At 68.1% G+C, this 24927-nt stretch overlaps 1 protein-coding gene across 3 annotated transcripts; it reads right to left on the bottom strand.

The window, feature by feature from the left end:
• Positions 1–245: 245 nt before the first annotated feature.
• On the bottom strand, positions 246–24518 carry COL16A1 (collagen type XVI alpha 1 chain). 3 transcript variants are annotated; one of them, XM_064398442.1, is made up of 71 exons: positions 24386–24518; positions 23410–23515; positions 21633–21695; positions 21400–21517; positions 20153–20276; positions 19796–20071; positions 19637–19717; positions 19022–19153; positions 18115–18168; positions 16801–16836; positions 16432–16458; positions 16029–16091; positions 15842–15883; positions 15710–15754; positions 15483–15518; positions 15272–15334; positions 15124–15168; positions 14943–15038; positions 14794–14832; positions 14507–14551; positions 14061–14096; positions 13417–13533; positions 13301–13336; positions 13183–13218; positions 13018–13107; positions 12887–12931; positions 12743–12778; positions 12601–12654; positions 11680–11796; positions 11571–11606; positions 11368–11475; positions 11186–11290; positions 11034–11087; positions 10771–10812; positions 10652–10687; positions 10470–10523; positions 10334–10402; positions 10205–10249; positions 10083–10109; positions 9941–10006; positions 9801–9854; positions 9664–9717; positions 9535–9588; positions 9403–9447; positions 9205–9321; positions 8937–8972; positions 8740–8814; positions 8589–8633; positions 8270–8314; positions 7218–7271; positions 7061–7114; positions 6354–6407; positions 6182–6226; positions 6039–6092; positions 5924–5959; positions 5165–5227; positions 4984–5055; positions 4240–4293; positions 4108–4152; positions 3866–3910; positions 3715–3768; positions 3575–3628; positions 3436–3486; positions 2838–2927; positions 2711–2746; positions 2548–2592; positions 2277–2465; positions 2103–2169; positions 1831–2007; positions 577–654; positions 246–497 (listed from the first exon to the last, which is right to left on the bottom strand). In XM_064398442.1, exons 2-71 carry the CDS (start codon positions 23483–23485, stop codon positions 295–297), a joined length of 4815 nt encoding a protein of 1604 aa, XP_064254512.1. In that variant the 5' UTR covers positions 23486–23515; positions 24386–24518; the 3' UTR covers positions 246–294. The 3 variants fall into 3 exon arrangements, with proteins under 3 accessions (XP_064254512.1, XP_064254514.1, XP_064254513.1); XM_064398444.1 differs by having other exon boundaries at positions 12887–12934; positions 24386–24495; XM_064398443.1 differs by lacking the exon at positions 8270–8314 and having other exon boundaries at positions 12887–12934.
• Between the last annotated feature and the right edge of the window lie 409 nt (positions 24519–24927).

Genomic DNA, 24927 nt, shown 5'->3' with positions numbered 1-24927 from the left:
GGGATGGGCTGGGCACAGCTGGGGACAGCTGGGGACAGGGCTGGGGACAGGGCTGGGGACAGCTGGGCACAGCCTGGGCACAGCTGGGGACAGGCTGGCGAGGAGCACAGCCCGCCGCGCGCACTGAGGAGCCGGGAGGCGCGGGGCCAGCAGCCCCGGTGCATTTTCGGGGCAGGATCCACCGGCCCCCGCCATCGCTGTACAAGCCCCGAGCCCCCGGCACGGCGGCGAAACGCGAAACAACATTAACAATAATTAACGATATTAACAGCAAACGGGGGGCGCGGGGCGCGCTCAGCCGAAGGGACCCTTGACGTTCTTGGGCTGGAAGAGCGGCTGCTCCACGGGCACGGCCCCCAGGCACTCGGCCGGGCTGCAGTGCCCCGTCTTGCCCGGCTGCCCCGTGGCACCGGGGGGGCCGGGGATGCCGGGGATGCCCTGCTGCCCCACCGGGCCCGGGGGACCCATCTTGCCGTAGCCCGGTGGCCCTTGGGGACCTGGAAGAGACGGGGGGGAAGAAGGGTGGCAGCAAAGGGCAGGGTGGGGCTGGGGGCTGGGCGGAGGGAGGGGGCTCACCTGGGGGTCCCGGGGGGCCGCTGTCCCCCATCAGCCCCACGCCCTTCTCGCCCTTCTCGCCTTTGGCACCCGGCTCACCTGGGGGAGAGGAGGGGTGAGAACCTGGCACAGCCACGGCGTCCCAGTGCCAGGGACACTGGGAATGAACTGGGGACACTGGGAACAGCCCAGGGACACTGGGAATGTCCCAGGGACACTGGGAATGAACTGGGGACACTGGGAATGTCACGGGGACACTGGGAATGCCCCGGGGACACTGGGAATGAACTGGGGACACTGGGAACAGACCAGGAACACTGGGAATGTCCTGGGGACACTGGGAACAGACCAGGGACACTGGGAACAGCCCAGGGACACTGGAAATTAACTGGAGACACTGGAAATAGACCAGGGACACTGGGAGTGTCCTGGGGACACTGGGAACACCCCAGGGACATCAAGAACATGATGGGGACACTGGGAGCACCCAGAGATACTTGGAACACTCCAGGGACACTGGGAATGTCCCGGGGACATTGTGAATGTCCTGGGAACACACCAGGGACATTGAGAAGATGATGGGGACACTGGGAGCACCCCAGGAGCAGCGGGAACATCCCGGGGACACCGGGAACACTGCAGGGACACCGGGAATGCCCCAGGGACACCGGGGAGGTGCTGCGGACACTGGGAACACCCCAGGAACATTGAGAACATCCAGGGGACGCCGGGAACACTGCAGGGACACCGGGAACACCCCAGGAACACCGCAGGCACACCGGGAACACTGCAGGGACACCAGGAACACCCTAGAAACACCAGGAACACCCCAGGGACACTGGGAACACCACAGGAACACCCCAGGGACACCAGGAACACCCCAGGGACACTGGGAACACTGCAGGAAGACCAGGAACACCCCGGGGACACTGCAGGAACACCGGGAACACCGCAGGGACACCAGGAACACCTCAGGGACACTGGGAACACTGCAGGGACACAAGGAACACCCCGGGAACACCGCAGGGACACCGGGAACACTGCAGGGACACCAGGAACACCCCAGGGACACTGCAGGGACACCGGGAACACCGCAGGGACACCAGGAACACCTCAGGGACACCGGGAACACTGCAGGGACACCAGGAACACCCTAGGAACACCCTAGGGACACCGGGAACACCGCAAGGACACCCCAGGGACACTGCAGGGACACCGGGAACACTGCAGGGACACCGCAGGGACACCGGGTATGCCACGGGCAGCAGCACGTACCCCGCATGCCCGGCACGCCCTGCCGCCCCTCTCTGCCGATCTGCCCCGGCATCCCCGGGGAGCCGGGGGGTCCCGGCCGGCCGGGCAGCCCGTCCTTCCCGGGGGGACCGGGCCTGCCCGGGGACGCCACCATCTCCACCGGGAAGTGCAGCCGGGAGGTGTAGTACGCCATGCGCTCTGCGGGGACACGCGCCCAGCTCAGCCGCCGTGCGGGGACAGGGCGGGGACACCGCGAGGGTCCCCGGGCCTCGCCGCCACCCCCTGCCCGTTACCGTCAAACATCTTGTTCAGCTCCTGGCGGATGAACCGCTTGACCTCGTCGTAATTCACCACATCTCCCTGCGGGGACACGAGGGGACGCGCGAGGGGATACAAGGGGACACGCGAGGGGATGCGGCCATAGGGACAGCATCCTGCCCCCCAACACGGCCACCCGATGTCCTTACCATCATGCCCGGGGGTCCCGGTAGGCCGGGGCTGCCCGCGGGGCCCGGCGAGCCCGGGGGTCCCCTCTCTCCCGCGGGTCCCCGCGGCCCCACGAGCCCCATGGAGCCGCTCTTGCCCGGCCCCCCGGGCATTCCGGCTCTGCCCTTCTCCCCGGGGTACCCCCGCTCGCCGGGGGCTCCAGCGTCACCCTGCGGACAGCAAAGGTCAGTCCTGGCGTGCTGGCACAGCTGTGGGACACCGTGGTGGCACTGCCAGGTGGCACAGCCTCACCTTCTGTCCGGCCGGGCCCGCAATGCCCGGTTTTCCTGGGGGTCCCTGGGAAACAGGAGCAGTGTGACAGGGATGTCCCCACCCTGGGGACAGCCCGGCCAGGCCAGAGGATGACAAAATCCGTGTCCTGCAGGGCAGGAAAGCTCCAGCGAGCCCTGCTCACCTCCTTCCCAACGGGCCCGTCCGGTCCCTGCTCTCCCTGCGGGGTCAAAGAGGGGCAGCGTGAGGTGGGGACACCACGGGACCACCCCCGAGGTCCCCAGGTTCCCACAGGGTCCTGCTGTGCTCACCGGCGGTCCCGGGTGTCCCGGGGGTCCCGGCTGTCCTGGCATTCCCGGCAGACCCCGCTCGCCCACGGAGCCGCGCTCGCCCTTCAGCCCCTGCGGGGAGGAGAGACCGGGAGTATTGGGATAATTGGGATCATCAGGATCATCGGGAGTATTGGGATAATTGGGATCATCAGGATCATCAGGAGTATTGGGATAATTGGGATCATCAGGATCATCGGGAGAATCGGGATCATCGGGAGCATTGGGAGCATCAGGAGTATTGGGATAATTGGGAGCATCGGGATCATCAGGATCATTGGGAGTATTGGGATCATTGGGATCATCAGGAGCATCAGGACAATTGGGAGCATCGGGATCATTGAGATCATCGGGAGTATTGGGGTCATTGGAATCATCGGGAGCATAGGGTATATTGGGATAATTGGGATCATCGGGATCATCAGGAGCATTGGGAGCATCAGGATCATCGGGAGTATTGGGATCATTGGGATCATTGGGATCATTGGGAGCATTGGGATCATCGGGATCAGGCGATCCCAAACCTGCCCATCCCCACCCCAAATCCCGGAGCGAGGGCTCCAGCCCTGGCAGTACTCACCACCCCAGCGAGGCCAGCGGGACCCGGCTGTCCCGGGCTGCCAGGGGGACCCTGGGGACAGAGACAGGGGGGTCACGGGTGGTGTCCCCACTCCCTGCCCCCCCGCTGTGATCCCCCCATCACGGGGGCAGCAACTTACGATGGGCCCTGGGGGTCCCTGCCGGCCTTGGGGTCCCATGGGTCCGGGGTCACCCTGAGGAAGGCAAGGTGAGGAGGAGGAGGAGGAGGAAGGGGGGTGGTGACAAGGGGGTGCCCAGGGGTCCCCCAGCCCTCGCTCACCTCGGCTCCCGGCCGGCCCGTGCTCCCTGGGGGGCCGGGTTTGCCGCAGTCACCCTAAAAAGGAGGAAGGGACATCGGGGACAGAGCATGAGTGCAGTCCTGCCAGGTGAGGTCCCTGGGGACGTCCCCAGGCAGTGTCACCACGGCCCACCTTCGGTCCTGGCAGCCCTGGGTGTCCTGTCTTGCCCTTGAAGCCCTGGAGAGAGGAAAGAGCTGGGTGGGGGTCCCAGGGTGCTGCCAGCTGACCCCGACCCTGCAGGGCTGGTCCAGGGCCACCACCCGCGCTCGGTGTCCCCAGGAGCACATTAGGGGACAGTCCTGGCTCGGGGGAGCCCGGCTTGGCTGCCAGGCACGGAGCACTGGGGAGGGGTGACAAGGAGGGCTGTCACTCACCGGAGGACCCATCATCCCTGGTGGCCCGGGGGGACCGGGGTCACCCTGGGGAGAGAGAGACAGGGGTTGGGGGTGTCCTGGGGGTGCAGGGGGGCTGCCCCCCCCAAAACCCGGGGAGATCCGGAGCCTCACCCTCAGCCCTGGCTTGCCGTCCTTGCCATCCAGTCCTTCCAAGCCAGCAGGGCCCTGTGGGGACAAGGTGACAGTGACAGAGGGAGGTTTGCACTGGGGGGCTCTGGGGGTCCCCGAGGGACCTGCTCAGGGAACCCCAGCCATGGGAACAGATCCTGGGGATGGGAACAGATCCTGGGGATGGGAGCAGATCCCTGGGGATGGGAACAGGTCCTGGGGATGGGAACAGGTCAGTGGGAATGGGAACAGGTCCTGGAGATGAGAACAGGTCAGTGGGAATAGGAAAAGACCCCTGGGAATGGGAACAGGTCTCTGGGGATGGGAACAGGTCCCTGGCAGTGGGAACAGATCCTGGGGATGGGAACAGGTCCCTGGGAATGGGAACAGATCCTTGAAGATAGGAACAAGTCCCTGGGAATGGGAACAGGTCCCTTGGAACGGGAACAGATCCTTGGGAATGAAAACAGATCCTTGGGAATGGGAATAGTTGCTTAGGGAATGGGAACAAATCCCCAGGGATGGGAACAGGTCCTTGGGAATGGGAACAGATCCTTGGGAATGGGAACAGGTCCTTGGGAATGGGAACAGATCCCTGGGAATGGGAACAGGTCCTTGGGAATGGGAACAGATCCTTGGGAATGGGAACAGGTCCTTGGGAATGGGAACAGATCCTTGGGAATGGGAACAGCCAGCAGGCTCCCAGGAGCACCCAAGGGTGACACAAGGGGGGTTGGGGGGTCTTACCTGGATTCCCGGGGGTCCGGGGGGCCCGGGGGGCCCTGGCATCCCCGCGGGGCCTCGCACGCCCTCGCTGCCCTGCGGAGCCGCGGAGTCACGGGCAGGACCGGCCACAGAGCCAGGAACGGCCCCGGGGACAGGCGGGGACATGGAGCCACCGCCGCTGGCACGCGTCCCTGGCACTCACCTTCTCTGCCGCGGGCCCTGGTGGCCCCGCTGGACCAACCTTCCCCGGGAAACCAGGAGGGCCCTAAAGAGGAGAGGGGTGTGGAGTGCAGGGGGATCCCAGCCCGTAAATCCCTGGCTTCTTTTAATGGGATTATTTTTAACGGGAGCTGGGGCTGCTCCCTGATTGTCACCCCACTCGTGTCCCCCTCGTAGAACCCCTTGTCCTGCGGGGACACGGGGACACACGGCCAGGAATGGGGTCCATCTCCCAGGGTGCTGGAATTCCCAGTGGGATGTACTCAGAATTCCCAGTGGGATTACTCAGATTTCCCAGTGGGATTACTCAGAATTCCCAGTGGAAATTATTCAGAATTCCCAGTGGGATTACTCAGAATTCCCAGTGGGGTTTACTCAGAATTCCCAGTGGGATTTACACAGAATTCCAGTGGGGTTTACTCAGAATTTCTGGTGGGATTTATTAAGAATTCCCAGTGGGATTTACACAGAATTCCAGTGGGGTTTACTCAGAATTCCTGGTGGAATTACTCAGATTTCCCAGTGGGATTTACTCAGAATTCCTGGTGGAATTACTCAGATTTCCCAGTGGGATTTACTCAGAATTCCCAGTGGGATTTACACAGAATTCCAGTGGGGTTTACTCAGAATTCCCAGTGGGATTTACTCAGAATTCCCAGTGGGGTTTACTCAGAATTCCCAGTGGGGTTTATGCAGAATTCCCAGTGTAGTTTACTCAGAATTCCCAGTGGGATTTACTCACCGGTGGTCCCGGGAAGCCAGGCTGGCCCTGGAAACCCTGAGGAGAGACAGGAGCTGAGCTGGACCCCACAGCCCAGGGGGGTCCTGGGGGTCCTGTCCCCTTTGGGGACACTCACCTGGTCCCCCTTCTCTCCAGCGCTTCCCGGGAGCCCACGCTCGCCCCTGGGACCCTGTGGAGAGACGGGATGGGGTGGTGGGAGCACCCCAAAACCCCCCAACCACGCCCCTCCCTCCCCACAGCCCCAGGGTGGGCACCTACCGCTGGCCCCACGGGACCGGGCAGCCCGTCCACGCCGGGGGGTCCCTGGGAAGGACGGGAATGGGATCAGGGGGAGGGGGCTGGAAGGTGCCAGCCCCGGTGCCCATGGAGAGGGGCACCTGGGGCAGCCCCCGGCCCCACTGCCCCCGGAGCGGGGCCAGGAGGGACTCACCAGCTCCCCTTTCTCGCCGGGGGGACCCACGTAGCCTCGCTCGCCTTTGATGCCCTGGGAAGGGACAGGGGGGACAGGGGGTACGGGGGGGTTTGGGGTATGGGGAGGGTTTGGGGTAAGGGGGGTTTGGGGTACAGGTGGGATTTGGGGTATGAGTGGGATTTGGGGTACAGGTGGGGTTTGGGGCAAGGATGTGATTTGGGGCAGGGCTGGGATTTGGGGCATTGGTGGGGTTTGGGGCATGGGTGGGATTTTGGGTACAGCTGGAATTTGGGACACGGGTGGGATTTGGGACAGGGATGGGATTTGGGGCATGGATAGGACTTGCCACAGGGTTGGGATTTGGAGCAGGGCTGGGATTTGGGGCAGAGATGGGATTTGAGGCAGGGCTGGGATTTGGGGCATGGATAGGACTTGCCACAGGGTTGGGATTTGGGGCAGGGCTGGGATTTGGGGCAGGGCTGGGATTTGGGGCATGGATAGGACTTGGCACAGGGCTGGGATTTGGGGCAGGGCTGGGATTTGGGGCAGGGTTGGGATTTGGGGCATGGATAGGACTTGCCACAGGGTTGGGATTTGGGGCAGGGCTGGGATTTGGGGCAGGGCTGGGATTTGGGGCATGGATAGGACTTGCCACAGGGCTGGGATTTGGGGCAGGGCTGGGGCAGGGGGGCTGGCAGGGGCTGCCTGTTCCCCCCAGTACTCACAGGAAGGCCGGGGGGCCCCGTGGCCCCGGGGTAGCCAGGCTGTCCTGGAGGACCCTGTGTGTGACAATGACGACACTGAGCCACCTGCAGCGCCCCAGCCGGTGCCACCCCCCAGAGCCACCAGCGTCCCCCTGTCCCCTGTCCCCACAGCTCTCACCGGCTCCCCTTTGGCTCCGGCCAGCCCGGCAGGGCCACGTTCCCCTTGCAGACCCTTTGTGGGGAGAAGAGAGGAGATGCAGGGGGGTCTCCTACAGCCCCTCCCGGGCTGTGTCCGCCTCCAGCAAGACCTGGGCACAGCCCCTGGGCTCTGTGACCTCTGCCAGCCTGCGGGGACCCTGCCTGGCTCCCTCCACCCCTGCGGGCACCGGGGGCAGCGCCCAGGCGCGGTGGGGACACTCAAACCCTGGTGCCACGGAAATCTCAGCGCTGGGGGGGGCTGCATGGGGTGCCCAGCTCTGGCTGCAGCCCTCAGCTCCAGCCTGGTGCCCCCCGTCCTCCCAGGGTGACACGGGGACAGCCCGGAGCGCCACGGGGACCTCCGGGGTGGGTTAGTGGGGTGACGCGGTGCCGAGGTGACAGAGAGTGACAGGACACGCTGGCACACCGCAGAGCACGGCCCACAGAGAGCCCCCGAGAGCCCCGGAGAGGCCCCGGGGTGACGGTGACATTAGTGGACGAGGGGGACACGAGCAGGAGCGCAGGATCCTCCGGGAGCCGCCGGCACAGCCCCACCACCCGCTCCTGTGGGGAGCGAGCAGCGGCAGCAGGAGCGCGGGGATGGAGGTGAGGATGAAGATGGACATGAAGATGGAGATGAAGGCTGAGTGACCACACAGGAGCGCCCAGAGGAGGAGGAGGAGCCCAGGATCCTGCTGGTCCCCTCCAGGGTGTCCCTGGTGACATCAGGGGAGCTGTGGCTGTCACCCGGCCCAGGTGGCAGCTCCCTGGCACACCCGGAACGGCGCCGAGGGGACCCAGCAGGTGGCGAGTGCCACCACCAGGTCCCCGAGCTGAGGGAGATCACCCCCAAATCCGGGTCCGCCGGGACCCCCTGCTTTGGGAGGGGGGAGCGGGAATGGCAGCATGGAGATGGATGGAAGGGGGGGGGGCTGCGCCGCGGCTGTCCCCGCGGGGACAGCGACAGGGGACACGGCCAAACCAAGCGGCAGCGACACGAGGGCACAGAGCGGAGCCGTGCTGCGTTCTTACGGGCAGTCCGGGCGCGCCCGGCGTTCCGGGGAAGCCTGGGGGGCCCTGAGGGGAGAAACAGGGAGGTCACAGCTTGGAAAAGGCGCTGGGGAGCCCGGCCTGAGCCCTGGGGGTGCCACAGAGCTCCCGCTCCGCCTCGGGGCTGGCAGCGGTGTCACCTCCTCCTCCGGCCTCCGCGGGGACATCCGTGCCGTGCCGTGTCACACCCGTGCCTCGCCTGGCCCTCTGCCTCGGGGCAGGGTGCCAGGCCCCTTTGGCAACCTGCTTGGAGGGGCTGCGAGCCCCCCCGACCCCCCCCGGCCCGGGCAGGGGTACTCACGATGGGTCCGGGTGGTCCTGGGGGTCCGCGCAGCCCTGGCGAGCCCTGGGGAGGGGATGGGGGTGACAGCGAGGTGGGGACAGCAGCACGGGAGGTGCCACCGCCCCCGGGAAGGGTTGGGGGGCACGGAGAGGGGCTGGGGCTCACCCACCTGCTCTCCCCTCTCTCCCGGGATGCCCGGCGCTCCCGGCAGCCCAGGGTGACCCGCGCAGTCAGGGCTGTCACCCTGCACGCGGTGGGGACACATCAGCACCCCGAGGTGGCTCCCCGAAGCTCCCCAAAACTGGGGGACAGTCCTGGGTGCCCCGCAGGGAGCGTCCCTGGGGTGGCAGCGGGACTGTCACTCACCCGAGCCTCCTCCGCCCGCGGGAACTGCGCAAAGCACTGCAAAGGAACCGCGGGGTCACCCAGCTGTGACAAGGGACGAGCCTGTCCCTCCTCCCGGGATCCCCCTGGGGCTGTGCCCGCATCCCCAGTGTCCCCAGGGCGTGGCGCTTCCCCCAGCTGCCACCAAACCCAGTTCCCCGCGACTCGGGGGCGTCTCTCCAACCCCACCCTGCACACCCAGGGGGTGTCGGGCACCCAAATCCCCACCCGGAGCTGTGGGGACACTCACCCTGGCACAGTTCTCGCTGCCAGGGGCGCCTGGCATGCCGCCATCCCCCTTCTCCCCCTCCACGCCCGCGGGAGCCTCCAGCGCTGCCTGCAGCTGGGCACAGTCCCCGCAGAGCGTCTGAAATGGGGGGAAAAAGGGGAGTCAGGGGTGCCCCGAGGGTGCCCAGGGCACGAGGGTGACCCCATGCCCACCTCTCACCTTCAGCACCTCGATGTTCCTCTCGGCCATGACGGCCAGAGGGCCCTGGAGGAGAGAGAGGGATGGAGGGATGGAGGGAATTGTCCCCGCCACGGGGACAGGGACATTGCCACGGGAGGTGGCACCACCTACCAGGTCTCCAGCCGGTCCGGGCAGCCCGGGCAGGCCGTTGTGTCCCGGCATTCCCTAAATCCCGGGGGGATATTCAAACTCTGCTCTGAAAGCTCAGCGTGGGCCCCGCTCCCCTGCCCCATCCCTCACCTGGCGACCGGGGGCACCGGGCGGCCCGGGGGGGCCGGGAGCTCCGGGGGGGCCCTGCAAGACCCCAAAAACCATCAGAGAGAGGCGAGGGGTGGGGGGTGAGGGGGGTGGCAGGGGCACAGCGGGGTGGCACCGACCTGCGGGCCGGGCTGGGGCTGCCAGGACATCCCGCTCCACAATCCTGGCGCTCCCTGCGGGTGAGAGACCCCCGGGGGGGTGAAACGGGGCCGGGGGGTGCCCGTGAGGGGGGCACAGTGCCAGGGGGGGTGGCACTCACCGGCATCCCGTTGTAGCTGGGGTCCTGGCGGGGGCTGGGGGGGCAGGAGCACTCGCCGGGGTCTCCCTGCGGGCACAGGGGGTGAGGGCAGGGCGGGTTTGGGGGTTTGGGGGGGCGCGGCCCCACCCGGACCCCGACTCACCTTCTCTCCCTGGGCACCCTTCTCCCCCTGCCAGAGGAAAACAGAGAGGGGCGTTAGGGCATCCCCGGTGCCCCCCACCCACCGTGCCACCCCCACACCCCCCCGGCACCCCCCACACCTACCGGCTGCCCGCTGGAGCCGGGGAGCCCCCGCTGCCCCTCGGGGCCCTGCGAGGAAGAGGAGGGTGAGGAAAGCGCCAGGGTGGAGGTGCCAGCAGGGTGGCACCGCCCACCCCCCAGGGCACGACCTACCGGTGGCCCTGTGACGCTGCTCCCGGGTGGCCCAGGGGGTCCCGTGGCACCTTTGGGGCCCGGAGATCCCTGCGGAGGAAGGAGGGCAGGAGTGGGGAGCACGGGGGGCACCGGGGGCGGGGGGGCGCTCCCTTACCTTGGCACCTTTCTCTGCTGCCATCCCCGGGGGTCCCTGCGGTCCGGGGGGGCCCTGGGGGCAGGACAGGGTGTCGGGGAGGGGACAGCGCTGTCCCCAGAGGCGCCACAGGGGGCTGGCAGGGGTGTGACCCCATCACGCAGGGCTGGGCACCCCAAAACCCCACCCCAAGCCCTACTCACAGGGGGGCCGGGGGGTCCGGCGCTGCCGGGGTCTCCCTGGGGAAAGCAGAGAGTGTGAAAGGCACCAGGGCCACCCGGCGTGGGACAGCAGGGGACAGCGCAGGCACCCCAACACCCACCTGTGGTCCTGGCTGGCCGATCCCCCGCGGTCCTGGCTCACCCTGGGGACACAGAGGGGCACTCGGGTGTCCCCAGGACCCCACTGAGGTGTCCCCAGGACCCCAGGGGACACAGAGGGGCACTCGGGTGTCCCCAGAGCCCCAAGGGACACAGAGGGGCACGGAGGTGTCCCCAGAGCCCCAGGGGACACAGAGGGGCACAGAGGTGTCCCCAGGACCCCACGGAGGTGTCCGCAGGACCCCACACCCTGCACCCCACTCACCTGCAGCCCCTTGGGCCCGGCAGGACCCTGCACCCCTGGCAGCCCCGGCTTGCCCTGGAACACAGCGGGGTCACCCCCAGGACACGGTGCCACGGGGCGCTGTGCCCGTGGGGAGGGGACACGGGGAGGGGACACGGGGAGGGGACACTCACGGGTCTGCCCGGCTGGCCGGTGCCCGGCGGGCCCGGCTCTCCTTTGGGCCCGGCTCTTCCCGGGATGCCCCCCGGGATGTCCGGGAGGGACTCGCACGGCTCTCCCTGCGGGGAGGGGACACGACAGGCGTGGAGGGGCGGGTGACACCGCGGGGCTGCCCAGAACGCGGGGCTGTCCTCACCTTGTCGCCTTTGGGGCCCGCTGGTCCCCTGATGCCAGGCTCACCCGGCAGCCCCGGGACACCGGCCATGCCCGGCGTGCCCGGGTCCCCGGGGCTGCCAGCGTCGCCCTGGCAAAGAGAGGGGACAAAGCTGGCACGGGGACACGGCACAGGGAGGTCACAGCGCCCTCTGCCACCGCTGAGCCGCCCCGAGCCGCTCTCACCTTCTGTCCCTTGTCGCCAGCCGCGCCGGGTCTGCCCTGGGGAAAGGCAGGGGTGGGTCAGGGGGGGATCCCCCCAAAAACGGGCACGGCGGGCACGGGGGGCACTCACCGCTCTGCCCGGGGCGCCACCAGCGCCCCTTTCACCCGGTGGCCCCGGCACTGCCACCACTGTCGCCGTCCCTTGGAGGGCTTGCGGCGTGGGAGGGCACTGGCCGCACTGCTCGCCCTGCAGGGGGACAGCCCGGCTGGCAGGTGGCCTTGGGGACAGGGACACGGCTCCGTGTGCCCCCTCACCTCAGCGGTGTCGCATGGCCAGGTTTGAGCAGGGACAGGGACAGGGACAGGGACAGGGACAGGGACAGGGACAGGGACAGGGCAGGGACGGGGACAGGGACAGGGACAGGGACAGGGACAGGGACAAGGCAGGGACAGGGACAGGACAGGGACAGGGACAAGGCAGGGACAGGACAGGGACAGGGACAGGGACAGGGACAGGGACAGGGGACAGGGACAGGGACAGGGACAGGGACAGGGACAGGGACAGGGACAGGGACAGGGATGGGACAGGGACAGGGCAGGGACAGGGACAGGGACAAGGCAGGGACAGGGACAGGACAGGGACAGGGACAAGGCAGGGACAGGACAGGGACAGGGACAGGGACATGGACAGGGACAGGGACAGGGGACAGGGACAGGGACAGGGACAGGGACAGGGACAGGGACAGGGACAGGGACAGGGATGGGACAGGGACAGGGACAGGGATGGGACAGGGACAGGGACAGGGCAGGGACAGGGATGGGACAGGGACAGGGCAGGGACAAGAATGGGACAGGGACAGGGACAGGGACAGGGACAGGGACAGGGACAGGGATGGGACAGGGACAGGGACAGGGACAGGGACAGGGACAGAGACAGGACAGGGACAGGACAGGGACAGGACAGGGACAGGGACAGGGACAGGGACAGGGACAGGACAGGGACAGGGATGGGACAGGACAGGGACACGGGTGTCCCCACTGCTGCTCTCACCTTCTCTCCCTTGAGCCCCCTCACCCCTGGGTCTCCCTTCTCTCCCGGCATTCCCTGCACGGAGCATCCACAGCGCAGGTGACACCACGGTCCCCAAAACCCGGCTCTGACACCCCCGAGCCCCCACATTGTCCCCACTCACCGGCCTGCCCGTGGGTCCCACTTGGCCACTGTCCCCCTGAAACGGAGCAGGGCCAGGATCAGAGTTAGGCTCGGGATCAGCCCAGCCCAGCCCTGGGACGATCCAGCCACTCCCGGGATGTGCAGGGGAGCGGGGGTCACTCACCTTGTCACCTTTGATCCCGGCCAGCTCGGACAGCCCCACCTGGCCCTGCTGGACACCCTCACGGTCACTGCCCGGAGCACCCCAGGGTGCCACCCCGCCCCGGGACAGGGGGGTCCCGCCCCGCCACTCACCGGCAGCCCCGGCTCCCCCTCGAGGCCCTCGGCGGGGCCGCGGCGCAGCGCGGCGAGGACGCGGAGGTCGCAGGGCTGGCACGAGTCCCCCTGGGATGGCAGCAGGGGACAGCTCAGGGGGCTGCAGCGACCGAGCGGGGGTGGCACGGAGGGTCACACACTCACCTTGTCCCCTTTCATCCCCTGGATGCCGGGATCGCCCTGGGAAGGAAAAGCAGGAGCTGAGCGCTGCTCGGTGTCCCCCCAGCTCCGGGTGGGGACAAGCCAGGCCCGTGTCACCTACCCTGTCCCCTTTGGGTCCCGCGGGGCCGGGAGTGTCCTGGGGAGGGGAAAACAGAGGGAACATCAGGGCTGCTGAGGTGACACCGCTGTGCCCCCCGTGCCCGGGCTCAGACTCACCGAGACCCCGTCCCTGCCGGGCGCTCCGGGCTCTCCCCGCGGCCCCGGCGTGCCGGGAATGCCGATGGCACCGAGCGTCCCCTCGGCGACAGCGCGACACACCTCGCACGGCTCGCCCTGCCCGGGGGGAGCAGTGACACACAGGGCGGTGGCCCCCAGGGTGTCCCAGGCAGCCCCAGGGCCGGGGGATGTGCCCGTGGCCACCGTGTCACGGCAGCCACCGTGTCACCTCACCCACCATGTCACTGCACCCACCGTGTCACCTCACCCACCATGTCACTGCACCCACCGTGTCACGGCAGCCACCGTGTCACCTCACCCACCATGTCACTGCACCCACCGTGTCACCTCACCCACCATGTCACTGCACCCACCGTGTCACGGCAGCCACCGTGTCACCTCACCCCCGTGTCACCGCACCCACCATGTCACTGCACCCACCGTGTCACCTCACCCACCATGTCACCTCACCCACCGTGTCACCTCACCCACCATGTCACTGCACCCACCATGTCACCTCACCCACCATGTCACTGCACCCACCGTGTCACCTCACCCACCGTGTCACCTCACCCACCATGTCACCTCACCCCCGTGTCACCTCACCCACCATGTCACTGCACCCACCGTGTCACCGCACCCACCTTGTCTCCTTTTGGCCCCAGCACTCCGGGGAGACCCTGCGGGAGCAAAGTGGGGACGGGGCTGCTCCAGGAAGGCCACGCTGTGCCCCAGCAGTGCCACCCAGCACCCTCAGCTGGCCACCAGCCCCGTCTAGGGGTGATCCGGGTCCCCAGTGATGCTCCCGCTTTTCCCAAAGCTCTCTCAGCTCCACTTTTCCCAAAGCCCGCTCAGCTCCTGCTTTACTCAAAGCTCTCTCAACTCCTCCTTTTCCCAAAGCTCTCTCAGCTCCACTTTTCCCAAAGCTCTCTCAACTCCTGATTTTCCCAAAGCTCTCTCAACTCCTGATTTCCCCAAAGCCCTCTCGGCTCCCGGGCTCTGATCCCGGCCCCTCTCTGGCCAAGCAGCCCCGACCCCGAGCCAAAATCCCGGCGCTGACCCCGGTTTTGGCTCTGGCTCTGCTACTCACGGGTGTCCCAGGCGATCCTCCGGGTCCAGGAGCTCCCGGGCTGCCCTGGAGCCAGAGATGGGAAAAGCTGAGCTCAGCCAGGGGACACCTCAGCCCCGGGTGACACCCCTGTCCCCCCGGGGGTGTCCTGCCCCCCAAGCCGGGTCCGTGGGCCCCCCAGAGCTGTTGGTGGCTCTGGCTCAGCCCTGGGGGATGCGGCTCTGGATGGGATTCCCAGCACAGCCCCCCTGCCCTGCCAGGCCTGCTCTGGGCACGGGGGGCACCTGGCACCCTTTCCCTGCACTCACCTTCTCTCCCTTCGGCCCTGGGGGGCCACCGGGGTCACCCTGAAAGGGACAAAGGGTGCTGTTAGCCCAGCTCTGGCTGTGGGGTGGCACCTTGCCCTTCCCGTGGCAGTGCCCACCATGGGGACCCCACCTTGGCACAGGTTTCTCACCGGCTTCCCTGGAATGCCAACCCCTGGAGAGCCTGGCTTGCCCGGGGGTCCTGGCTCACCAGCCAACCCCTCCGGTCCCACGATGCCGGGGTCACCCTGGAGGACATCGGGGGGGTGTGGCAGTGCTGGCAGTGCCACCAGGTGCCCCATGTCCCACCTGTCACCCCCAAACCCCCGGTACCTTCTGGCCCTTGGGTCCCACCACGCAGATCTCTCCAGGCCGGCCCTGCCAGGAGGGGAGTGGGGTGTGAAAGCTCCTGTGCCCCCCTGGCCTGGGGGGTGCCCAGGGGTGCCCAGGGGGTGCCCAGGTACCCCCCAGCACTACTCACATCACGCCCAGGGCGCCCCGGCTTGCCCTGCAGTCCCCCGTCGCCCTTGTCACCCTTCTGGCCCTGCAGGACAGACAGATGTCACCCGTGGTGCCACCCGTGGTGCCACCCGTGGTGTCACCCAAGCTACCCAGGCTGGCACTGGCAGGTCCTGGCACCTCTGCCACCATCCCTGCTGCCATGCCAGGACCCCCAGGTGGGCTGGACTCACCTTCTGCCCCTCGGTGCCAGCTGGGCCCGGGAGTCCCTGCATAGGAAAAAGGGACAAAGGGGTGCCCGGGTGCGCTCCTGGGGGTGCCCGGGTGGGCTCGTGCAGGGTCACCCCCTGCTCCTCTCGTGCCCACACGGAGCTGGACCCGCAGATCTGGACCCCCCACCCCAGCCCAGGGCAGGGGGACCCCCGCAGTGTCCCCGCAGTGTCCCCACAGTGTCACTTACCACCTGGCCACGCTGCCCCTTCTCACCCCGCGGGCCCTCGGCGCACTGGAGGAGGAGGAGGAGGAGGAGGAGGAGGTGAGAGGGGAGGCAGGCACGGGGAGGGGGCCCTGGGGAGGGTCTGGGGGGTCTCACCTGCACGGGGCCGCCGGGGTGGGTGCGCACACAGTCCATGCCCTGTGGGGGGGAGGTGGCTCAGGGACAGGGGGGGTTTGGGGACAGGGGCACCCCCAGGGAGGGACCCCGTGTGCCGGGGAACCCCCAGGGAGTGACCCCCAGCAGAAGGGGACAGGCCAGGGACAGCAGGGACAGGGACACTCACACGGTCACCCTTCTCCCCTTTGCCACCAGCGGTGCCAGGCAGGCCCCGCTCGCCCTTGGTGCCCTGCAAGAGAGGGGAGAGGGTGACAAACGGGCACAGGGAGGGTGACAAGTGGGCACAGGGAGGGGGACAAACGGCCACAGGGTGGGGGACAAGTGGGCACAGAGAGGGTGACAAATGGGCACAGGGAGGGTGACAAACGGGCACAGAGAGGGTGACAAACGGGCACAGGGTGGGGGACAAAAGGGCAAAGGGAGGGTGACAAAGGGGCACAGGGTGGGGGACAGCCACAGGGTGTCCCCACGTCCCCGTGTGTGCCCCCAGCTCCTGGCAGGGATGCTCTGGCTCAGCATTCCCACGTTCCTGCTGGAGCTCTGGGTGTCCTGGGGGGGGACAAACCAACCTTTGGACCTGGGGGGCCGAGGGTGACCTGTGGAGAGAGGGGAAAGGTGTCCCCAAGGTGTCCCCCAAGGTGTCCCCAAGGTGGCAGCAGCAGAGCCCTGAGCCCACCACAGTCCCCATTGTCCCTGCGCTCTGTCCCCAGGTGCCACCGTGGGGCACGAGGTGTCCCAATGGCCTGCCACCCCCCTGCCAGCGGTTGCTGTGGGAGTGGGGTCACATCTGGAAAGGATCAGGGGCCTTCCAGATGTTGCAGGGCCGGGGGGAGCTGTGGGGTCGTGGGGGGCTGGTGACAGCGCCCCGGTGGCTTTTGCCACCCGCAGCTCACAGCCAGCCCGGCCAGCTCGGGTCCCCGTGCCAGTGCCACACTCACATTTCCTGGTGCCAGCTGGGGCGAGCAGGGCGGGCACTGCAAGAGACGGGGATGGAAGCTTGGGGCAGCTCCACACCCTGCCCGTGGCACCCCAAAAACCGCAGCACCAAAACCCCACAGCACCCCAAACACCACAGCACCAAAACCCCACAGCACCCCAAACACCACAGCACCCCAAAACCCCACAGCCCCCACAAACCCCAGAGCACCCCAAACCCCACAGCTCTCTAAACCCTATAGCACCCCAGACCCCACAGCACCCAAAACTCTACAGCACCCCAAACCCCAGAGCACCCAAAACCCCACAGCACCTCAAAACCCCAGAGAACTCAAAACCCCAGAGAACCCCAACCCCACAGCATCCAAACCCCACAGCACCCCAAACTGCAGAGCAGGCAAAACCCACAGAATCCAAACCCCACAGCATCCCAAAACCCCAGAGAACCCCCAAATCCCACAGCACCCACAAACCCCAGAGTACCCCAGACCCTGGAGCACCCAAAACCCCACAGAACCCAAAACCCCACAGAACCCCAAACCCTACAGCACTCCAAACCCTACAGCCCCCACAAACCCTGCAGCACTCCTAAATCCCCCAGCACCCCAAACCCCACAGCCCCCACAAACCCTAGAGCACCCCAAACCCTACAGCACCCCAAACCCCACAGCCCCCACAAACCCTGCAGCACTCCTAAATCCCCCAGCACCCCAAACCCCACAACACTCCAAACCCCAAAACACCCCAAACGCCACAATACCCCAAACCCCACAGCCCCCACAGCCCCTGCCCCGCTCCCCTGAGCCCCCCACACCCGCGGGGATCCCCCCGCAGCTCCCTGGGCACAGGAATCCCTGCACGGAGAAGGCAAACGGGAGGTGCCAGCTCCCGGCCCGTTCCCCGCGGATCCGTGCCCTGCCCACGGCTCTGCCGAGCCAAACCCCCCAGGGCACTGGGACACCAGATGTGGCTGTGTCCCCGTGTCCTGCACCCTGGGACAGCCCCGTGGCGGATGAGGGATCCCAGAGAGGTTCAGGGATGAGGAACGGGAGCGCTGGAGACGCTCCCCAGCGCTGGCAGCGCTCCGGAGACGCTCGCAGGAACAAAGAGGCCCTTGGCCAGAGCTGGGATGGCTCCAGCGGCAGCGCGGAGCCCGTGGGGCCTCGGTCCCTGCTCGGGGGAGCGGAGCAGCCGCTCCTCCCGCGTCCCTGCAGCCCTGGCAGATCCCAAACGGGGCAGGCACAGAGCCAGCCTGGGTCCGGGACAGCGGGTGGCACCCCGGGGTGGCGCTGGGAGGGGAGCAGGGACGCGCTCACCTTGGCCTTGGGGTCGTCCCTCAGCGTGGTCCTGCCCGAGGTTCTGCCCGGCTCCTGCAGGGAGGGAGGAGCACGTGGCGGCTCCTGCCGGGATCATCCCAGCCCTGGGAGCTCCCCGTGCGGGAATCCCTCCCCAGGGAGGAGGCAGCGGTGGCACCTGCCTGTCCCTGTCCCCTCGGGTCACAGACACCTCCCTCCCAGGTGGGGCACTCCTGTCCCTGTCCCCTCGGGTCACAGACACCTCCCTCCCAGGTGGGGCACTCCTGTCCCTGTCCCCTCGGGTCACAGACACCTCCCTCCCCATGCGGGGCACTCCTGTCCCTGTCCCCTCGGGTCACAGACACCTCCCTCCCAGGTGGGGCACTCCTGTCCCTGTCCCCTCGGGTCACAGACACCTCCCTCTCCAGCTTCCCACCGGGTGGAAAAAGTGAGACAGGGATTTTCCAGGGGCTGGAACAAGGGGTATGGGGACTGGGATGGGACTGGGATTGGGATGGGACTGGGACTGGGACTGGGATGGGACTGGGACTGGGACTGGGACTGGGACTGGGACTGGGACTGGGACTGGGACTGGGACTGGGACAGGGATGGGACTGGGACTGGGATGGGACTGGGACTGGGATGGGACTGGGACTGGGACTGGGACTGGGACTGGGACAGGGATGGGACTGGGACTGGGATGGGACTGGGATGGGCATGGGATGGAGATGGGAATGGGGATGGAGATGGGGACAGGGAAAAGACGGGGACCCAGGATGGGGGTGGAGATGGACACAGGGACCAGGACAGGCCCAGAGGTGAGGATGCGGATCAGGATGGGACCAGGATGGGGATGGGGCCGGGATGGGGCCGGGATGGGACCGGGATGGGGCCGGGGTGGGGTCGGGGTGGCGCTGCCGGAGCTCACGCTGCCCAGCGGCTCCTCCAGGCAGAAGCAGCGGGTGAACACCCTGCCCTCGGGCTGCGGCACCATCTCGATGAGATTGCTGCTCTGCATCAGCTCCGCTTGCCGCCGGGTCTTGGGCGTTTCCGTCTGGCACTGCAGGGACACAGCGGGGTCGCGGGGGGGCGGCCGGGGGACAGCCGGGGCCGTGGGGACACGAAACACGAGGCGGTGACACAAAGGGGACAGACCTGCCCCCACTGAGCCTCAGTTTCCCTTGGGGGGAAAACCCTGAGGGCAGTTCCAGGGTGCAGTCGGGGTTGGGGTGGGGGCACTCAGGGGCACTCAGGGGCACTCAGGGATGCTCAGGGGTGCTCAGGAGCACTCAGGGGCACTCAATGACAGTCAGTGGCACTCAGTGACAGTCAGTGGCACTCAGGGACACTCAGTGGCACTCAGGGACACTCAGGGGCACTCAGGGACAGTCAGTGGCACTCAGGGACACTCAGTGGCACTCAGGGACACTCAGGGGCACTCAGTGACAGTCAGTGGCACTCAGGGACACTCAGGGGCACTCAGGGACAGTCAGTGACAGTCAGTGGCACTCGGTGGCACTCAGGGGCACTCGGTGGCACTCACCCCGCTGGCCGAGATCTCGCAGCACCCCTCCTGCCTGGCCAGCTCGGCGTCGCAGTAGATCTGGGCTTGCTGGATGTCAAACTGCGGCGGGACGCGGGTGACAGGTCAGGGGCGGCCCCGGCCCCGCGGGCACCGCCGCCCTGACCCCGGGGCACTCACCCGGACCGGGGTGCCACGCACGGCGTCCAGCCCCAGGAAGGCGTTGCCCTCGGGGGCCAGCGCCCGCCGCGGCCCCAGCGGCTTGGAGGAGATGGAGGCGCAGTCCAGGTGCACGGACACGGCGTGGCCCTGCACGGCCACCGCCACCTTGTGCCAGCGCCCGTCGAACAGCGACGCCACGGCCTTGCCCGCGAAGACGGCGCTGACGAAGGTGGCACCCGGTGCCCGCGCCTGGAACTCCAGGCTTCTCTCGGGGCCGTGCACGGACAGGGAGAGCTGGGCACAGAGGGGACGGTGCCGAGCTCAGCCGCGGCTCCGGGCTGCTCCCGGGTGTCCCGCCTCACCCCCGGGCCGTACCTGGGGGTATCCCTGCCGGTCGGTGACCTGGAAGAGGTACCAGTGCTGCCCGGTGCTGTTCTTCTTCAGCAGCAAGGTGAGGACCAGCGTGAAGGTGGGGGGCAGCCCCCGGGGGAACACCTGCCTGTGGGGACAGCTGCTGGGGACTCTGGGGGTGGCACCGAGGAGGGTGGCACCCACCCGCAGGGCACTGTCAGGTGGCAGGAGCACCCCCGTGGGTCCTGCCATCATCTGTGCCCACTGGTGGCACCCCAGATGCCGCCACAGTGGGTTCTGCTGGTGTGGCTGCAGCGGCCAGGGCCGTGCTCTTATCCCAAAATTCTGTCCCAGGGCAGCCAGGAAATGCATCCATCATCCCCGGGGCGGCGGGGCAGCCTTTCCCAGCTCTCCCACAGCCCAGCAAACCACTGGAAACATTTGCTCCGGGCTCTGCTCCGCTGCCAGCCCCGGCTCCACACCCGCGGCTTTCCAAGCCACTGCTCTGGAGCTGGACCAAGGGATGGGGACTGGGACAAGGCCAGCGGTGCCCTCTGCTCCCCGTGGGGCACGGGGACACCCCGACAGGGAACTGAGGAGGGTGGGCACCCACAGGAGCTCACAGCCTGGGCTGTCCCCGTCTCCAGACCCCCCAAGGCTGCATTTGGGATGCCCCCGGCCAAGAGCAACACCAGCCTGGAGCCTCCCCCATCCTTCCTGAAGCCATCCAAGGATTTGGCTGCCCAGGCTGGATCTCCTGGCCCTCTGGAGAGCCCCGTGCCCAGCACAGCCCCGTGCCAGCCCCGGGGCAATGTGGGGACACGCCGCAGCCATTTCCTGCAGGAGCAGCTCCCGAGGATGTGGATCTGCTCCCACCCTGCCACGCTGCAGCGTCCCTGCCAGCCCTGGCACCGTGGGCACCAGCGACTGAGGGGACAAGGGCCAGTCACCCTGTGCCCCCCAGCAGCCCCCCACACACCCAGCAGTGCCTGCTCAGAGCCTCTGGAGCTCGTCTGGACCCTGCCCAGAGCAGCCCCAGAGCCCTGCTTGCCCAAGGTTTGGCCACCACCCAGCAGAGCAGGGTTTGCTTTCGAGGAGAAAGGTGTTGGGACAGCCTCGGGGTCCCCAGTGTCCCCAGAGGTGACACAGAGCTGCCTGGCATCCCTGGCACGAGGGCAAAGCCCACCCAGCTCCACCCAGACCCCAAATTTACACCTGGGGGTGGCCTGGAGGAGCTTTGGGTCACCTGAGGGTCACCCAGGGCCACTCACTGCGTGGGCTGGACCAGGGGCACGGTGCCCAGGCGCAGCACCAGCGGCCCCCGGGCGCTGCGGATCTTTTTGACCGACGAGATCTTCAGCAGGTCGAACCTCTTAACCAGGTTAAAACCTGCAGGACACAGCAGGGCACATGAGACCTGGCCCTGCGACGGGTGACAGTCCCCAGGCAGGCCGCAGAGCCCATCCTGGGGGGGCAGGGGATCCCTGAGAGGGTCTTTCCTTACCCGTGACGTTCTCATACTTGTCCCCAACCAGATCCTCGTCCCAGAGCTGCGGGCACAGCTCCCCTGTGAGGCAAAGCAGCACATCGCTGTCACTGCGGTGTCCCCAGGAGCGGTGGGACAGCAGGAGGGGACCACACAGAGCTCCCCAAGCCCGGGAGGGCCTCGGGGTGCTGCCAGGAGCCAGCCCTGACCCCCGAGGCAGCGCAGACCAAGCAAACCCCGCTCCTGGGAGCGAGGAGGAGCGAGGCTGGAACGCACCAGGAGCAGCTCGGAGGGGACAGAGCTCGGGAGGGGACAGAGCTCGGGAGGGGACAGAGCCTGGGAGGGGACAGAGATTCCGAGGGGACAGAGCTCGGGAGGGGACAGAGCTGGCCCTGCTGCCCCCCACAGGTGAAATGCTTTCCCCAGCTCTTCGGTTCTGCCTGCAGACAGCCCCGCGGCTGCAATCAGCATCAGGAGACTCGGACGGGTGCCAGGGACACCCACAGTGCCACCGAGAGCTGTCCCTTCCTGCCCCACGGCGGTGACCGCTCAGGGCCGGTGGCCCTCGGGGACAGGCGCGAGGGTCCAGAGGAGGCTGAGGAGCAGGAGAAGCAGGAAATGCCGCGGCAGGAGCGGTCACGGGGGTGCCGCTGCTGCCTGCAGGGATAAATCACGGCTCCGGCAGCACCGAGCCGCTCCAGATGCGCCAGATGTTGGGAGGTGCGAGATAAAGGAGTAAACAAGGGGAGAGGGAGGGAGGGATTTGTTTTGTCTCCACACAGGCCGGCTCTGGAGCGGGATGGGCACCAAAGATTCTCCCACCTCTTCCTGGGATGTTCCTGGGGGGTCTCTGACCCCCCCAGCCCTTGCCCACCTCTGTCCCAGAGCTTGGCACAGCCGTGGCTTGTGGCCCAGGCTGACCACGGGGACATGCCCTGGCCTGGGGACCCCAGACAGTGCCACGGCAGTGAATGTCACAGCCGGGGGCACAGTCCCCTCCCGCCGGCGCTGCCATCACCCTCCGCGGGGCAGGGGACACCAAGGAGCATAAATCACCCCAGTGCCGTCCCCCTGAAGCCTCTCCCAGCCCTGGGAAGGGAAAATCTCGCCTGTCCGACCCTCTGTCCCTCAGGAGAGGCCGGGACACGCGAGGCCACACCGTGCCGGGCAGCAGGGGCGGGTGACAGCGACAGTGTCCCCTCCCGGGCAAACCCGGGCCGAGTTTGCAGCCTCGGTGTCGCTTCCAGCGGCTCCTCCCCCGGAGCCCGGGGCTCATCCACACCGGGACCCCCGCGCAGGTCGGGGACACCCGGCCGGGGACACCTCAGCCACCGTCCCCTTGGAGGCCTGGACACCCCCCAGCCCTCCACCATCGTGTGGATCACGGCCAAACCTCTTCCCGGCTCCCTCGGGAGCTCCGTGCGTCCTCACCCTGCCCGGGGCAGCCCGGGCTCACCTGCCCCGCCCGGCCCCGGCTCCAGCTGGCACCGAGCGTGCCCCGGCCGCAGAGGGGCCGAGCCCCGTCCCTGCCCACGGCCGGGGCTGCGGGGGCGGTGTCGGGTGTCCCTCTGGCTCCCTCTCGCTCGGCTCCGCTCTCCCTGGCCCCCTGCCCGCCCGGGATGCTGAGCGAAGCCCCGGCGCTCAGCCCGGAGCCACCACTCCGCTCCTGGCACGTGGGGAGCTGGCACGGCCCCCGCTGTCTGCGGCCACCTCTGCTGTGCCACCGCTGGTCTGAGCCAGCCGCGACAGGGACGGGCGAGGAGCGGGGTGGCTCCCAAGCCCCCGTGGTCCTCACCTTCCGCTGGCAGCGGCTCCTTGCCCTGGCAGGCGCTGAGGAGCCCGGCGAGCGCCAGGGCCCAGAGACCCCTCATGGTGCCCGTGGCAGAGCTCAGGGCCCGCACCTGCAAGGGAGAGACCCCGAGATGGGCACCTGGTGGGCACCGGCCCGCGAGGTTGCCCACAGCAGGAAAGGCGCCAGCGTGGAGTGCTGCTGACTCCTGGCCATGGCTCGGTGGTGTTTGGGGGGTCAGTGTGGCCCCCATCCATCTGCCCCACACCCACCCCCAGCCTCAGCATCCCTGGGTGTCAAAGGCCAGCAGCCGGATTTACCCCGAACACTCAGAAATGCGATGACCGAGGTTCCCCAGAGTGCACCCGGCACCCACCCACGAAGGTCTCACCCCTCCCGTTTTATCTCCTGCTCCCGCGTGGATCCCGGGGTGTCCCCGCAGGTCACCCCGACCTGGCCGCCCTCCTGCTTCCTGCCACGAGGCAGCCGCAAGGCTGCCGGCGGGCCCGGGGCCGGGACAGACCGGACACGCTGGGCTCCGGGGCTGCTGCCAGAGCGGGGCGTGCATCCATCCCGTCCTTCACCCCGCACAGCCCCCGGCAGCGGGGCCGCCCCTGCCCTGCCCGCTCGGGGCTCTCTCGCACCCCCCCAGCTCTGCCCAGGCTCCCCCCTGTCCCGAGCCACAACCCCTTCCCCGGTTGTCCCCTGAGCTGCCACCCGGCTCCGCTGGCCTTGGCACTGCCCGCGCCCGCCCCCCGTGCCACCTCCGCACCCCGCACGCCCCCGCTCCCTCCGCAGCTCCCCCCGCTGGCTCCTCCTTCCCTGCGCCGCTCCCTCCGCACCGGCGGGTCCCCGCGGCCCCGGGGCGTGATTAACCCCGGTGATTAACGGGGAATCCCCCCCTCGTCCGGTCCGGTCCCGCCGCAGGGCCGGGCCCCGCCGGGCTCCGCCCGCCCCCGGTGCGGGGCTGCGCGGGGCTCACCTGCGCGGGGCTCGGCGGGGACGGGGCTGTCGGGGGTGCGGGACACCGGGAACCCCTCCGCGGGACACCGGGAACCCCTCCGCGGGACACCGGGAACTCCGCCGCGGGACACCGGGAGCCGCCGCGCCGCCCCCGCCGCCTTCCCCGCCTCCCTCCGGGGGGGGCCCGAGCCGCCCCCCAAGCGCTGCCCGCCCTCCGCACCACCCCCCCCTCCTCTCCCCAAACCGGGGGGGCCGCCTTCGCATCCCCGCCCTTCTCCTCTTCCTCCTCCTCCTCCTCCCCCGGCGCCTCCCCCGGCAGCGCCTTCCTTCCCTCCCGACCCTCCCTCCCTTCTCCGGGCCCCAGAAGAGGGGAACCCCAATTCCGGGGGGGGTGTACCCCATTCCCGGCCTGCCACCCCTGTGGAGCGGCTCTTCCTCCCCGCAGGGAGCTGAGGGCACCCGGAGCTGGCACCAGTGGTGGCACCGTGTGTCCCCACGGAAGGAGGATGTCCCTCGAGGATGCTCCTTCATGGCGCGGCCCCAGGAGCAGCTCCGGGCAGC

The sequence above is a fragment of the Passer domesticus genome, chromosome 24 (assembly GCF_036417665.1).
Source record: "Passer domesticus isolate bPasDom1 chromosome 24, bPasDom1.hap1, whole genome shotgun sequence".
Taxonomy (NCBI): domain Eukaryota; kingdom Metazoa; phylum Chordata; class Aves; order Passeriformes; family Passeridae; genus Passer; species Passer domesticus.
The sequence above is the reverse complement of the archived record's forward strand: the minus strand, read 5'-3'. Positions and strand labels throughout refer to the sequence as shown.